This window comes from Aythya marila, assembly GCF_965140915.1.
Source record: "Aythya marila genome assembly, chromosome: 1".
Lineage (NCBI taxonomy): Eukaryota > Metazoa > Chordata > Aves > Anseriformes > Anatidae > Aythya > Aythya marila.
Genome location: NC_139042.1, coordinates 128,671,795 through 128,684,125, shown reverse-complemented (window position 1 = coordinate 128,684,125; position 12,331 = coordinate 128,671,795). Strand labels below are relative to the sequence as shown.

The 12,331-nt window shown below is 36.3% G+C and overlaps 1 protein-coding gene across 1 annotated transcript in view; it reads left to right on the top strand.

Moving 5' to 3' along the window:
- The window catches only part of VWF (von Willebrand factor), a 145,772-nt gene that overhangs the window by 110,918 nt on the left and 22,523 nt on the right, over nucleotides 1-12,331 (top strand). Inside the window, exons 38-43 of the mRNA XM_082774180.1 lie at nucleotides 545-750; nucleotides 3,661-3,763; nucleotides 3,879-3,953; nucleotides 4,514-4,618; nucleotides 5,088-5,293; nucleotides 6,619-6,768. Coding sequence (XP_082630306.1) covers nucleotides 545-750; nucleotides 3,661-3,763; nucleotides 3,879-3,953; nucleotides 4,514-4,618; nucleotides 5,088-5,293; nucleotides 6,619-6,768 — 845 coding nt within the window. The remainder of the gene's footprint in view (nucleotides 1-544; nucleotides 751-3,660; nucleotides 3,764-3,878; nucleotides 3,954-4,513; nucleotides 4,619-5,087; nucleotides 5,294-6,618; nucleotides 6,769-12,331) is intronic.

Here is a 12,331-nt window from a genome sequence, read left to right as displayed (position 1 = left end):
TAGGGGAAGTGCAACTTTTTTTGACTTAGGGCAATTCAATTAATATGGTGCAGGTATCCAACAGATTCAGTGTTGGAGTAACAACATATTCTGTTTATTAGTTTTCTTTAGTTGCCTGGGAACACTACTACCCCTTGAGTTGTCAAAATCTCTTTATTCAATGCTGTAGTCCTAACTTTGTACTGTTATCAGTGCTTCTTTAAGACATGTAAAGATGGTTCCAGATTCTGTCTATTATCCAGTGATGTTCAGCTCATTTAAACCATTATTAGAGTAAGTTGTTCTATGCTGATTCATGGGACCTGAAAATGTAGCTTGACAATTATTTCCATGGACAGTCATTTAATGACAATCAGTTTCTACTGCATATTTTGCTATTCTTAAAGATATTTTTTCAAAGATGTAAATGGCTTCAGAGGACAAAATATGTTCATCAGATGATGGCTTTCAAAAAACTCAGCAGAATTCTGGAGAATTTATGAGTGGAAACATCACTCTCCATTTCAAATCTCCATCTAAAGAGTTTTTTTTCTGTCTTCCCCAGCAATGAAATGTCCCACATATTTGATATATGATCACTGTCACAAAGCCTGCATAAAGCACTGTGAGAATAGTACCAAACTCAGTGTCTGCAAGGATTATCCCACAGAGGGCTGCTTCTGTCCAGCTGGACAGGTGATTTTTAATGACAGCTGTGTTGGTGAAGAGGTCTGCACACAATGCATCAGTGAAGATGGCATGCACCATCAGGTAACTATATATTTAGCAGGTTACCTTTGTAAGTGGTTGGGGTTTGTACTTTTGCAAGTAAGTCTGTCCTGTATGTCTAACTACTTTTCCCTTTAGATGCTTTATTTTTTTAGCTCAGTTCCTCATAATCAGCCGGCTGTTGGCCCCATGTAGCTCCCCTAGTGTGAACCTAGTGTGAAATTGGCTGGGATGGATATAAAATTCACAGCTGGGACTATACACACCCGGAAATGCATGACAAATTTGTGTGGAGGGAGGGATAGGGGGAAAAGAGGAGGGATGGTGTAAGTCAACATTTACCAAGATAAACATTTCCATTCAGCAAGCTTTTACCAGTAATGACAATTTAATCATTAATCTGGAACACTTGCTTAAAATGTATAGTATTACCTTTGAAAAGCAAACCAAAATATTTTCAGTGGTTGGTGTGGAGCCATGAGACCAAACACCTTTCTTAAATACAGTTTGCATTGATTAGCATAAGATCAAGGGTTGTTTTTTTTTTTTTTTTTTTTTTTTTTTTGGTGATAGATGAAGCAAGTGCTAAGAGCACTCCTGTTCCAGTGCAGGAACCACGAGTCAGCTTACTTTCACTGCGCCCGCCACCTGCTGGTGCTGCCACAGCATAGCTCAGGCGAGGTCGACTCAGCACATTTGGCTTGTATTTTGTATTAGCTTTTGTTTTAAGGTTACAGTATCTCCATGCATGTAGCCTTCGTTTTTGTGTGTTCTGTTGTGGATCTTTGTTTTAAATACAGTATTGTTGGTTTTCTGTAGTGCTTATCAAGCCGGTCAAAAATAAATAAATAAATAAATAAATAAATAAAAAGGTAATTTTGTGTAATAAGAGGAATTAAAAAAAAAAAAATCATATTATTTCTCTTGACAGAAAAAAAATAGTATGCAATGTATGTAATTTCGATCCTAAACACAGATCAGCTGTGCACAACTACCAGAAAGCCTGAGAACTCTTGTTATTATATCATGATTTTATATAAAATGGTTATTAGAATTAAAGTGTAGGTTAAAGTGTAGGGTCTGTATCCTTTAATCCCTGAATCCTTGGGCATTGTAATTCATTTTCCATTTAAATAATTGCTTCAAGCTGTCATGAAGAAAAGCTCAGGGTACATCTTGAGAATAATGTTTGCAGTGATATCTGCTTCTTTTTGCAGAAGTTCTGAAATTCATGCGAGTTGTCACACACCCCTTAGTGGGATCTTAACTCTGAGAACCTCTAGTCTAGTACCCCAATAGCAAGGCTTAGATGCAGCTGCTGTGTGGATGGGGAAGTGGCAGGCAGGGCAGGATCAGCTCACACAGCTGTTTTGTTTATCTTCCACTGCAGGATTAGCCATGTGAGCAATATATCAGGCAGCGCAATTTGTAGTGGGTTATGATTTCCTTAAACTCTGTGTTTCCCTCTGGTGCTCTTTCCTCTGTTCCATTCTACCCAAGATAGTGCTTGGGCTTATTGGATTGTCAATACTGATACTTATACAGAGCTCTACTGACACTGTTCTATCTTTTGTCGTGTCATCTGATATTAGAAAGAGACTTATTTACGCTGAGGAAAACCTGTCAGAAAATCGAGGCTGGTAAATGTTAGAGTAAGAGTAAAAAGTTGTGATTCTTGCTTTGTGTTCTGAAATGTCTAAATGCTTTTCACATCACTGCCTGCAAATGTAAGCATTCCCTATCAGCTTCCTTCTCAGGACTTCCTAACCCTGAGTCCATTGAAAGCTCTCGCAGAGGATTCTGAGTGGCTTTCTCAAGCCCTGAGATAATGTTCTTTACTAGAAATACATCAATGAAAGCTTTCCTTGACTAAAATAGATTTCTTGCAGATTAACCAACCTTATGCGATATGGTTTCTAAGCTTTGTAAAATCTCTGGTTGGCTTGTTCTGGCATGCCTCCTGTTTTATCCTTGCCATGGTGTTAACCTTTGAAAGTAAAATATCATTTTTATTGTCCTTTCAGATTCCTGTAATGTCTTAAAGTACATAGATATCTCTAGGTGCAGGTGGCAATATGTTTCCTTTCTTTATTACTGAGGGTCTCAGCAAGCTTTTATAAAATGCATTTCAGAGATTTCTGGTTGACACATTTTCCCTTAGCAGTGTCCTAACCTACTTTACGTGTTCTCACCCAGAACCTGGACTGACTGTGCAAATTAACTTTATTGTTCCATAGTGCATTTTTTCACTCTTATCTACCTATTCAAATGGATGTTAAATGTATATAGCACTTTTTAGGTAACTACATCTTTAAAATCAATGATTTTTCCTCTCTCTAATGAGAGAGACCAGTGGTTGAATAATGATGTACTTTACTGGCAATTTCTGAGTATGCTTATTACCTCTTGGTAATCAGTACAGGAGTGATTGTTTCAGATTTGGGCTTTCTATAGTTTTTCCAGCCAGCAAACCACTGGGAAATCAAATGGTGAGACCCAACATATTTTTGATCAAAAATATTCATTGTTTATTTCTCTGTGTTTAAGTACCACTAATTTTGGAAGGAAGCCACTTCTATGTATTTCCTAAAATATCATTGGTTCCCTTATTATCACTGAACATCCATCATGGTATGTAGTCCACTGTTACTCTCACAATAGCTTGTGATTGCATTTATAACATCTGAGCATTTCTTGTGCATAAAACAATAGTAATTCCTCATCGCATTCATGCATACTTTACATGTTTTGTTAAATTGGTACACTACAGTCATTTCATAATTATGCATCTCCTTGGATTCTTACAGTTAACAGAGCAGCCAACTAATCTTTCTTGTAGTCTTCTTGTTTTTCACAGTAATTTTTCTCACCCACTCCTACCACCAATACAACAGTGATCAGGATATTAGATTATTAGATTTCTTTCTAACATTTTTTTTTCTTTCCACACAGCACATGGAAACATGGATTCCCTCCAATGAGCCCTGCAAGATCTGCACATGTCTAGACAATAGGAGAGTAAACTGCACTCTCCGACCTTGCACTACTACCAAATGTAAGTTGGTCTAGATCTGAGTATGACTAGACTTGAATTGATTTTTTTTTTTTTTTTACCTAGCATTTTAGTTCTTATCCAAGCTTATTTTGTGAACGTTTTCTTCTCTCTCCAGCTGTTCAGTGTGGTCCCTGTGAAGTTCCTCGTCTGCGCAGGGACCCCAGCCAGTGCTGCCCTGAATATGAGTGTGGTAGGTTCTCATAAACTGTTGGAATCTTCTTGGTATGTGGTTTTATCAGATGTTTCAAAGGTATAAAATCTGCATCTTTATTTAACACATACATATATATTTAAATTTTATAACTCACTGAATGACTGAGTTATCATCTCTGTGGAAAAAAAAAAAAAAAGAAAAAAAGAAGAAACTCAAACTTGACTTTGCCCCTTTTTAAGAGATGAAGAAGGGAATAGAGAATTGTTTTTATTTTATTTTATTGTATTTTATTTTTTTCCAAAGTGACACACTAAAACTGTATTTTTTTTCCCAATTACCTATTTTTGTGTGATCTGTGTTTGCACATTAGGTACAAAATCAGAACTAGAATATTCATAACCTAAACTTGAATTGTTCCCTTAGCTATTTTTGAAAACAAACATTGACCTGCTGAAATCTAACTTACTTTGTATTTTAAGATAGCAATTGAGTGTAGGGAATAAATGAAATGGGGATGTACCTGCATGTGTATGTCTTTTCTAGAAGGCTAACTAGTCAGGCATGGTCTTGACCACTCCCTCAATTTCTCTTCTTAGTCTGTGATCTGGTTTCCTGTGATTTGCCTCCTGTCCCTGTCTGTGAGTTTGGCTTGCAGCTTGCACTGACCAACCCTGGAGAATGCAGACCAAATTATACATGTGGTAAGATATGTATATCTATATTTAGCCCTGGGTGATACTGGAGCACTGCATTTGAACAACATGGACAACATCCTTTATGCACTACATTTTCCCTCTGAAAGATTTTCTTTGGGAGCTAGTAGACATAAATGATTTCACAGACTTGAAAGAAAGTTATTGTTGGCCCTTTCTGAGTACACTGTAGAATTAAGGAAAAGACAAACACTGTACTCTTGGATATGTGTGCACTGACCCTTATGTTTATTTTATAAATCTTTCTGTATATGAGAGAAGATACAAATATGTGTTTGTCAGGATAGGAACTTCTGAACCTGCAGTACAATCTGGGTCTTTTATATCTGCATTACTTCTCAGTTTATGAAGCAGATGTATTACAGTTTGCAGTAGCAATTAGAGCCTTGCTGACAGAGAACTGTCCTGTTCATTTGCAGTGCTCTGAAATGCTCTGTGCTTAACCTTTTTCTGCTAGCTTGTAACAGAGAAGCATGCAGCCTAGTTCAAAGACCTTTCTGTCCACCACATCGGGAGCTGACTGTTAAGAAGACAGAGTGCTGTGATAAATATGAGTGTACCTGCAGCTGTACTAACTCAACAGTGAGCTGCCCTCCTGGATATTTATCCAGATCTCTCACCAATGACTGCGGCTGCATATCTACTACCTGTGTTCCGGGAACGGTAAGCAGGATGAACAGATAAGATTATCTTTTGCATACGGGGGGACAACATCACAGTAAGAGTGTAGATAGATATAAACAAAAGACCAAACAGACTACCTGAAAACGATACATTTTTAATTTACATGTCTGTGAGAAAATTGCACCCTTGCAACATACTGTGCTTGTTTCATTACAGTCATTTTATTCTGATGTTACCAACACATATTTTTGTGACTTTGAGATACTCAGATGATTATATCTATATGTAACCTTTTGTAACTTCGAGGCTATTCAGACATTTGGAATTTCAGAGGTCATTCTGATTTATTTATTTATTTATTTATTGATAACATGTATGTGCTTTTGGATGAGTACAGTTACTGTATTTTAGAATTGCATACTTTCAGTCCTATATTAACTTTATTGACATTTTTGGGACACCTTATACCTATACTCCTTGTGTGCCTTGATTACATTTATGTCTACCTGATGAGGTGTTGTATCTTGCATAAACTACAAGGCCATTTTTATTTTTTTTTTCCACATTAGTACCTAACTCTGTTAAAGCTTCACAAGGATGAATTTTTCCTATTTTGCCAACTTTTTATTAAGTCATTATATTATGTTAACTTTCAAGGTAAGGTTGCTTAAGGAAAAGTTGCGTGGCAGTATAACCTGTTCACTAAAGCAACCTTACCTAGCAGCTTAATATAGGGTTACTCTGTTTTGCAGCTCAGGAGATCTAGGCTTTATTTTCTACTCCTGAGTAGTTCATGACCTTGCATAAGTCATTTTATTTCTCCATGATCCATGATCATTTCTACATCTATAAAATTAACAGACATTCATGTCTTTAATAACGTGTTGTAAAATTTACTAATAGAGAGTGCAATATAAAAGATGGCACTGCTTTTGTGGTAGATGTGGTGGCCTAAGGATACAGGAGTGAATGCTTGTAGTCCAAAGTGGTATCTTTCAGATTAGCAGATACAATTGGCAGAAGTTTTGTGTGTGTGGCTCCTTCTACAAGACTCTCTGTTTATCTTCTCTAAATGTTGTATCGCATTATACTTACGGTGAAACTGAGTCAGAGCCTGGGTAATTCCACTGAATACAAATAAAAGTCTCCAATTCATTCTTTATAAAACAGCAGCTTCGGCTGTGCTTACTTTCCTTTCCTCAAAAGAGTGGCCACAAATTTAAGATCTTGTGTTTCTACTGGCTTCGAAACATTAATAAAAATTATGGTGGGTTTCATGTCTTAAGAATCAGCCTTCTGAAGCCAGCAGCGTGTCCTTAGAGCAGCATAGTATTCTTTCATGTATAAATTGTTGTATTCCATAGGTGTGTGTGCACAACAACATTGTCTACCCCATTGGGAAGACCTGGGAAGATGGTTGCAGAGAATGTTCTTGCACTAGTACAAGAGATGACATTACAGGACTTCAGATGATGGAATGTCGTGACAAAATATGTACCACTTTCTGCTCTCGGGTGAGTAACATTACTCACACAATGAGCATCTGCATTAGCCAGCAGAGTCTTGATAGGGAAATAAAATGATTCTTTTTAAACCTGCATGTTTAGAGAAACTAGAGAAAAATAGAAAATATGTGTTGTAGCAATGAATTATCTTGAGAACAGAGTCTAGAAGGCCTAAGTATTACTGACTTTATTTTAGAAAAGAAGTTATTCTGCAAATGTTAGAGACCACCACAAATACATTTTGTCTCTTTCTAAAACTTTCAGTGTATATATAGATTAATTGTTACTGTTTTTGATGGTACTAGCCAATTCAATTCAGGAAAAGGCATATCTGACTTGATGAAGTTCCTCCCTGCTCTGTGTTCCAGTGTTTACAGTCTGTGAGTTCAGATTCAGAATATTCTCTGTAAATCTTTTACTGACCCCGGGTTTTTCCCATAGGTTGTCTCTCCAATGATCTGTGAAGTGAAGCCAAGAAGGGTCTCTTTCTTATTTTTCTTTTTCCCTCAGTGCAGAGGCAAAGATGAGCTAGTATGCAAATATTCAAGCTGCTTAGCTGCTTTTTAAATGTTTAGATTGGGCTCTATATTGTATTAGCACAGGAAAATTTGATGAGTAGGCCAAGCAACATGTGTTCCAGGTGTGTGTTGTAACATCAGTGCTTTCAGTGGTCCAGTGGCCAATATGTCTGCATGTTGGTCTGTGACTCAACAGTGTCATTCTGTAATGACACATCTGGGATTTCTCAGTGGGAAGTGAAGGGAAGAGCATGCTACAGTAGTAGCTGCAAAACCTTTTAAAAAAGGGCCATGTAGTCTGCTTCTGTGTTTGATTCACTATGCTGGCTGGGATGCTTCTGTAATATCTTCCAGTGCTTACTGTGAGACAAGAGTCACTTGATTTTTTTTCAGCTCCAGGAGAAACCATGCTCTGTTTCCTCAGAAATACAGTGAATTTCCAAACAAATATGTCATACGCTGTTCATTCCGAGTCTTCATTAGAAAAATTTGCAAATATACCTATGAAATGTTAGAGGCATTCTTTTTGCTTTCAGAAAGACATTGACAATGTGTCTGGGAGTCAAAGACCGTCGGTGTGCATAGAATATGTATGTGCAGCACCTCATGGATGAGTTAGCAATGCTGTAGAAACTCTGTATTGACTGATTTATTTTAAATTTAAACTTGAATTAAACTTATTTTAAAACAGTTAATCATTTATTGCAAATTTGACTATGAACATTTCAGTTATGCAAGCTGATGTATGAAAAGCAATTCTCTTTTCTCAAGTCTATTAAGCTAATTGTCCCTTGGCTTACAAAAAATTTTTGCCTTGATATCATTGTATTTTAAAATATAATTTAATTTTCAGTCTCCTTATGAGAACAAAGCTGGACAGAATATATATATATGTGTACAAAAGAAGGTGTGAACTAAATATAAATGTTTTTTTTTAATGTTTCCCTGTGCTGTGACTTGAACAGTATACAATTGTGTAGGATCAGAGCAGAAAATCAACCCATAAGAAAAAAAAAAAGAAGGAAACAAAACAACCCCCCCCCCAAAAAAAAAAAAAATCCAAACTACTGCTCTTCGTGTAAGAGTGGTGTTTGGTCAGAAAAACCTCAAGGTTTTGACCATGAGGGTAGTTTACAGCTTTTGCAAGAGAATCCTTTTTATGTCTGTTCAGTTCATAAAATAGACTAATTTTGAGTATGGAAATGATTATGAAATATTAGATCTAAAATATCTGGCTTTATTTTGGCTTATAGCCACAATTTTATCAGTAATCTGTTATTCTAATAAAATATCATTAATACAAAGCTACAGTTTCTTTACAAATAAGTCTTAAGCACTGCAGTCTCAAAAAGCTTTTACTTAAAAAAACAAGGAAACAAAGAAAAAAGCTTAGAGGAAATTATTCTTTTTGGAACTCCGTCGTTTCTTCTGTTCCTTTAATGGCTATCAAAGTTGCAGTACCAAAACAGTAGCTGTTGGACAACCTGTAGAGATCAGATTTTATTTTTCCTTAGTTTGTTACTGATTCAGCAAATTTATGTATCAAGAACAGAATTTCTGTAATCCAATTTGAATTGGCCCTAATGCTTATTGTCCAATTCAGATTAGATGACACTGAACATTGTGGTGTTAAAGACAGTTTAATTGTAGATTATTACTAAGATGGTGTTTAAACTCCCTACTCTTACTGTTACTAATTTGGTTGCCAGGTTTTAAAGTTGTGAAGTATCATTTTTGTCCATGTCATCTGAATTCTGTGAAAACAGTTTACAGTTTTCTACTTAGTGATACAACAACAAAAACAAATACACAAAATACAAAAAATGTCCACTCCAAAATAAAACAAAACAAAACAAGAGAAACAAACAAAACCAAACAAAATCCCCAACAATTAAACACTTAAACTAGCTCCTTCACCCTGATGGTGGTACTGTTCTCCTGTGCTTGACAAAATCAATGCAAATCTGATCTGTTATTTTAGAACAAAAACACTATAGAAAAAGAATGGATGTTTTATTAAAATGAACCAATCCCCAAATTATTTGAAGATATTTAAATTAATAGCAAATACAGACTTCTCATTTGCAAACCAGTTGTGGATTTTCCTCATTACATGTCACAGTCCTCTCACTTCTGTTTTCTTGTATCTTACCGAAATTTTGAAAGCAAGCAGATAATTGTAATTATTGCGTCTGCCACAAGGAGGAGTGGTGTCTGTGCCTTCCTACCCTTCTGAAGCTTCTTCAGTAACGACTTCTCTGAGTACATTAAAATCTATCTCTTCAGAAAATCATGGTGATTAAATGGATAACAGCTTTCAAAACACCTTAAAATCCCTAGTGTACCAAAGTGAAAGGAGCAAATGCTTTCTTAATTTCTATAAATGTTCTTGAAGTTAGGTACATAAGTGCTATAAAAGAGTGCAATTTAAAGTATTGGATAATTTAAAGCATTGCATGGTTATGAGAAGAATGAGGCATAATTTTCTGGGATAAGTGTTTAAGACAAAACCATTTGGCTAAGTGTGTGTAAATTAATTAGTGCAGATATTCAAGACTTTTAATGAATGTGTAAAATTAAAGTAAAGAACACTTGTACTCTATGTGGAAAGGCATAGCAAATTACAGTTGTAATTGATGCTGACTCTGAAATCCACAGCTTTAATCTCCAATATTTCAAACTGATATTCTCCTTTGAAGTAGCAGAATATGACTTCTACATGTAAAGCATGGGAGTAAATGGCTTAGTAGTGCATATTAAGGAGGTCAAATAAATTAATTTTAAACAAAGACTATTGTTTGAGGATTAGATATGCAAGATCCTATTTAAAAATCGTGAAAGTCTTGGTGAGAAGTAATTTCAAACATCCTGTTTGGATTTTCAAGCTTACTTTATTAAGGAAATGATACCTCAATATTCTAGAGACTTCTAGATAGAGAATTAAGTCCTCACTTGGTGTAAATGAGCTTAGCTCCAGGGAAATCTCTAGAATTATGCTGATCTATCACAACTGAAGATTTTACTTTTAGCATTCCAAATTCATTTTTATCTATCCTATTATTTTTTTCTCAGTCCCTCGTTCTTTTCATTCTCTTTGGTTTCTCTAATGCTCTCTAGGGACTATCATATCAATATATAAAAGGCAAATTTTGGAGCCTTTTTAAAAATACTGGGTGTTGAGTAATACTTTCCATTATTTCTTTCCTATGTTGTTGGCCAGAAGGCAGCTGATAGAGTTTTCTGGCCAAAACCTTAGCAACCATGAAAAGAGGAGCTATGCATCCTAAGCAACATTGGAATGAAACAGGGGAGTGCACAAATGCACCAAGTCATAGCCTGTGCAGATTGCTCCAATAGTCCTGCATGATAGATGAGACCAAAATGTGCATTCTCCAATTGCTGCAGAATTAATCTGTGTTCCTCTTCTATTTGTCACAAAGCCAACCCCCAAATCAACAGCAGGCGTAATTCCACCTACCATGTAGAATAATGTCTTAATCTGTGTAATTTCATCTTCCATGTGGTAGAGCCATTTTATCTCTGCATTTATGTGATAAAACAGCCAGATCTGGTGGCAGAGCTGAACACTTGTCAGGTTCTCTGTAGCAGCTGCTTATTATCACTGGCAAGTCTACTAAGGATACTTGCTCAAATGCAAAGGGTGGCTGGTGTTGCCTTGTTCCCTTACCTGCCAAGGCACATGGATTTTTTAGTCCTGTAGACAGGGAGTTCCATGTCACTGTGACAGATGGCCAGACACTTACTGAGGACTTCTTCTGAGTATTAACACCCTGTTTGAAGTTTGAACTCTGTGTTTAAAAAAATAAATAAATAAATAAAGGAAAGTCAAGATGTGAAGGTGAAGTTAAGCAGCAGATCCAGAAAACTCAGAGGATGAGCAGAATATTGGCTAATGGCAGAAAACGGATTCTTGAACAAACCAGAGCATCTCTACAGTGTCTATATGCTAGAAAATGAATGATAATAAAGGAAGAGATGGAAAATGCTCTGGTATGATGCTGGTAGCATGTAGTCTTTGTACTTGGGTCATCTAATTAAAAACAACAATAAAAACAAACACCTCAAAATACACGATTTTTTTTCCTTTTCTTAGATCTAACAGTAAATATTAAAACTTCAAGTCATAAAATAAAGCTATTTTTACTCCTGTGTGCCCAAATTTTCATGGTTTAAATGCAAAAGTTAGGGTTTTTTAATAGGAAAATATTTCTAAAGCTGTGGAGGATGTATGACAGCAGGGAATCGCTGTCCATTTTCCTCCTTGTGTACAGGTGGCTGCTCTGCTCTTTGTGGAGCTCATGGATTGCTGCAGTTTGCAGGTTTGCCTTCTGACACGGGTTTGTATGCTGTGGTGGTTCAGGGGCTGCCTTAGGAGATGCCTGTGCAGATGCTGAGGTTGAAAGCTGTGACCTCCTTTGTTTCTTCACCTGAGGAGTCAGAGCACTCAGATCTTGAGTACACTGAATGCCAAAAGGGCCACTTAGATAGGTTGGACTGTGAAAAACCCACATCTTTGTTGTTGCCATTGTGGTATGGATCACACCTAGAGTCTGCTGCATGGCACCTTGTTTTGTTTACTCTTTAGAGGGCTCTGTTTTTTTCACACAGGTGTCATGAAATTTGAATCCCACAGTTGGGTTTTGCTTAGTCAGGATGCTGAGTTTATTCTGAGCATAAACAACACATGGATTTTTACTTCTCTGAGTTTGCCACACAAACAAAATGTTGTATGCCATATTTCAGATACTTCACATGCACATGTAGTAGGTAAAATTTCATATCAAACAAAATATATCATGCAGCACAACTTTATCTTCAAAGATAGGTCAAACTCTGGTATTACATTGTATGGCCCTATACAAAATTTTCTTTCATGTGAAAGTCTGCTGATTATAGAGGCTTGCTTAAGTGCCCCATGTTGCAAATCAAGGACAGTTCATGAAGGGTTGATTGGGAATACTTAAGCTATTTTAGTTTGAAGATGTAGATCAAAACAGATATTATGCTTATTGTCATTGGCATTTTTCACGTGA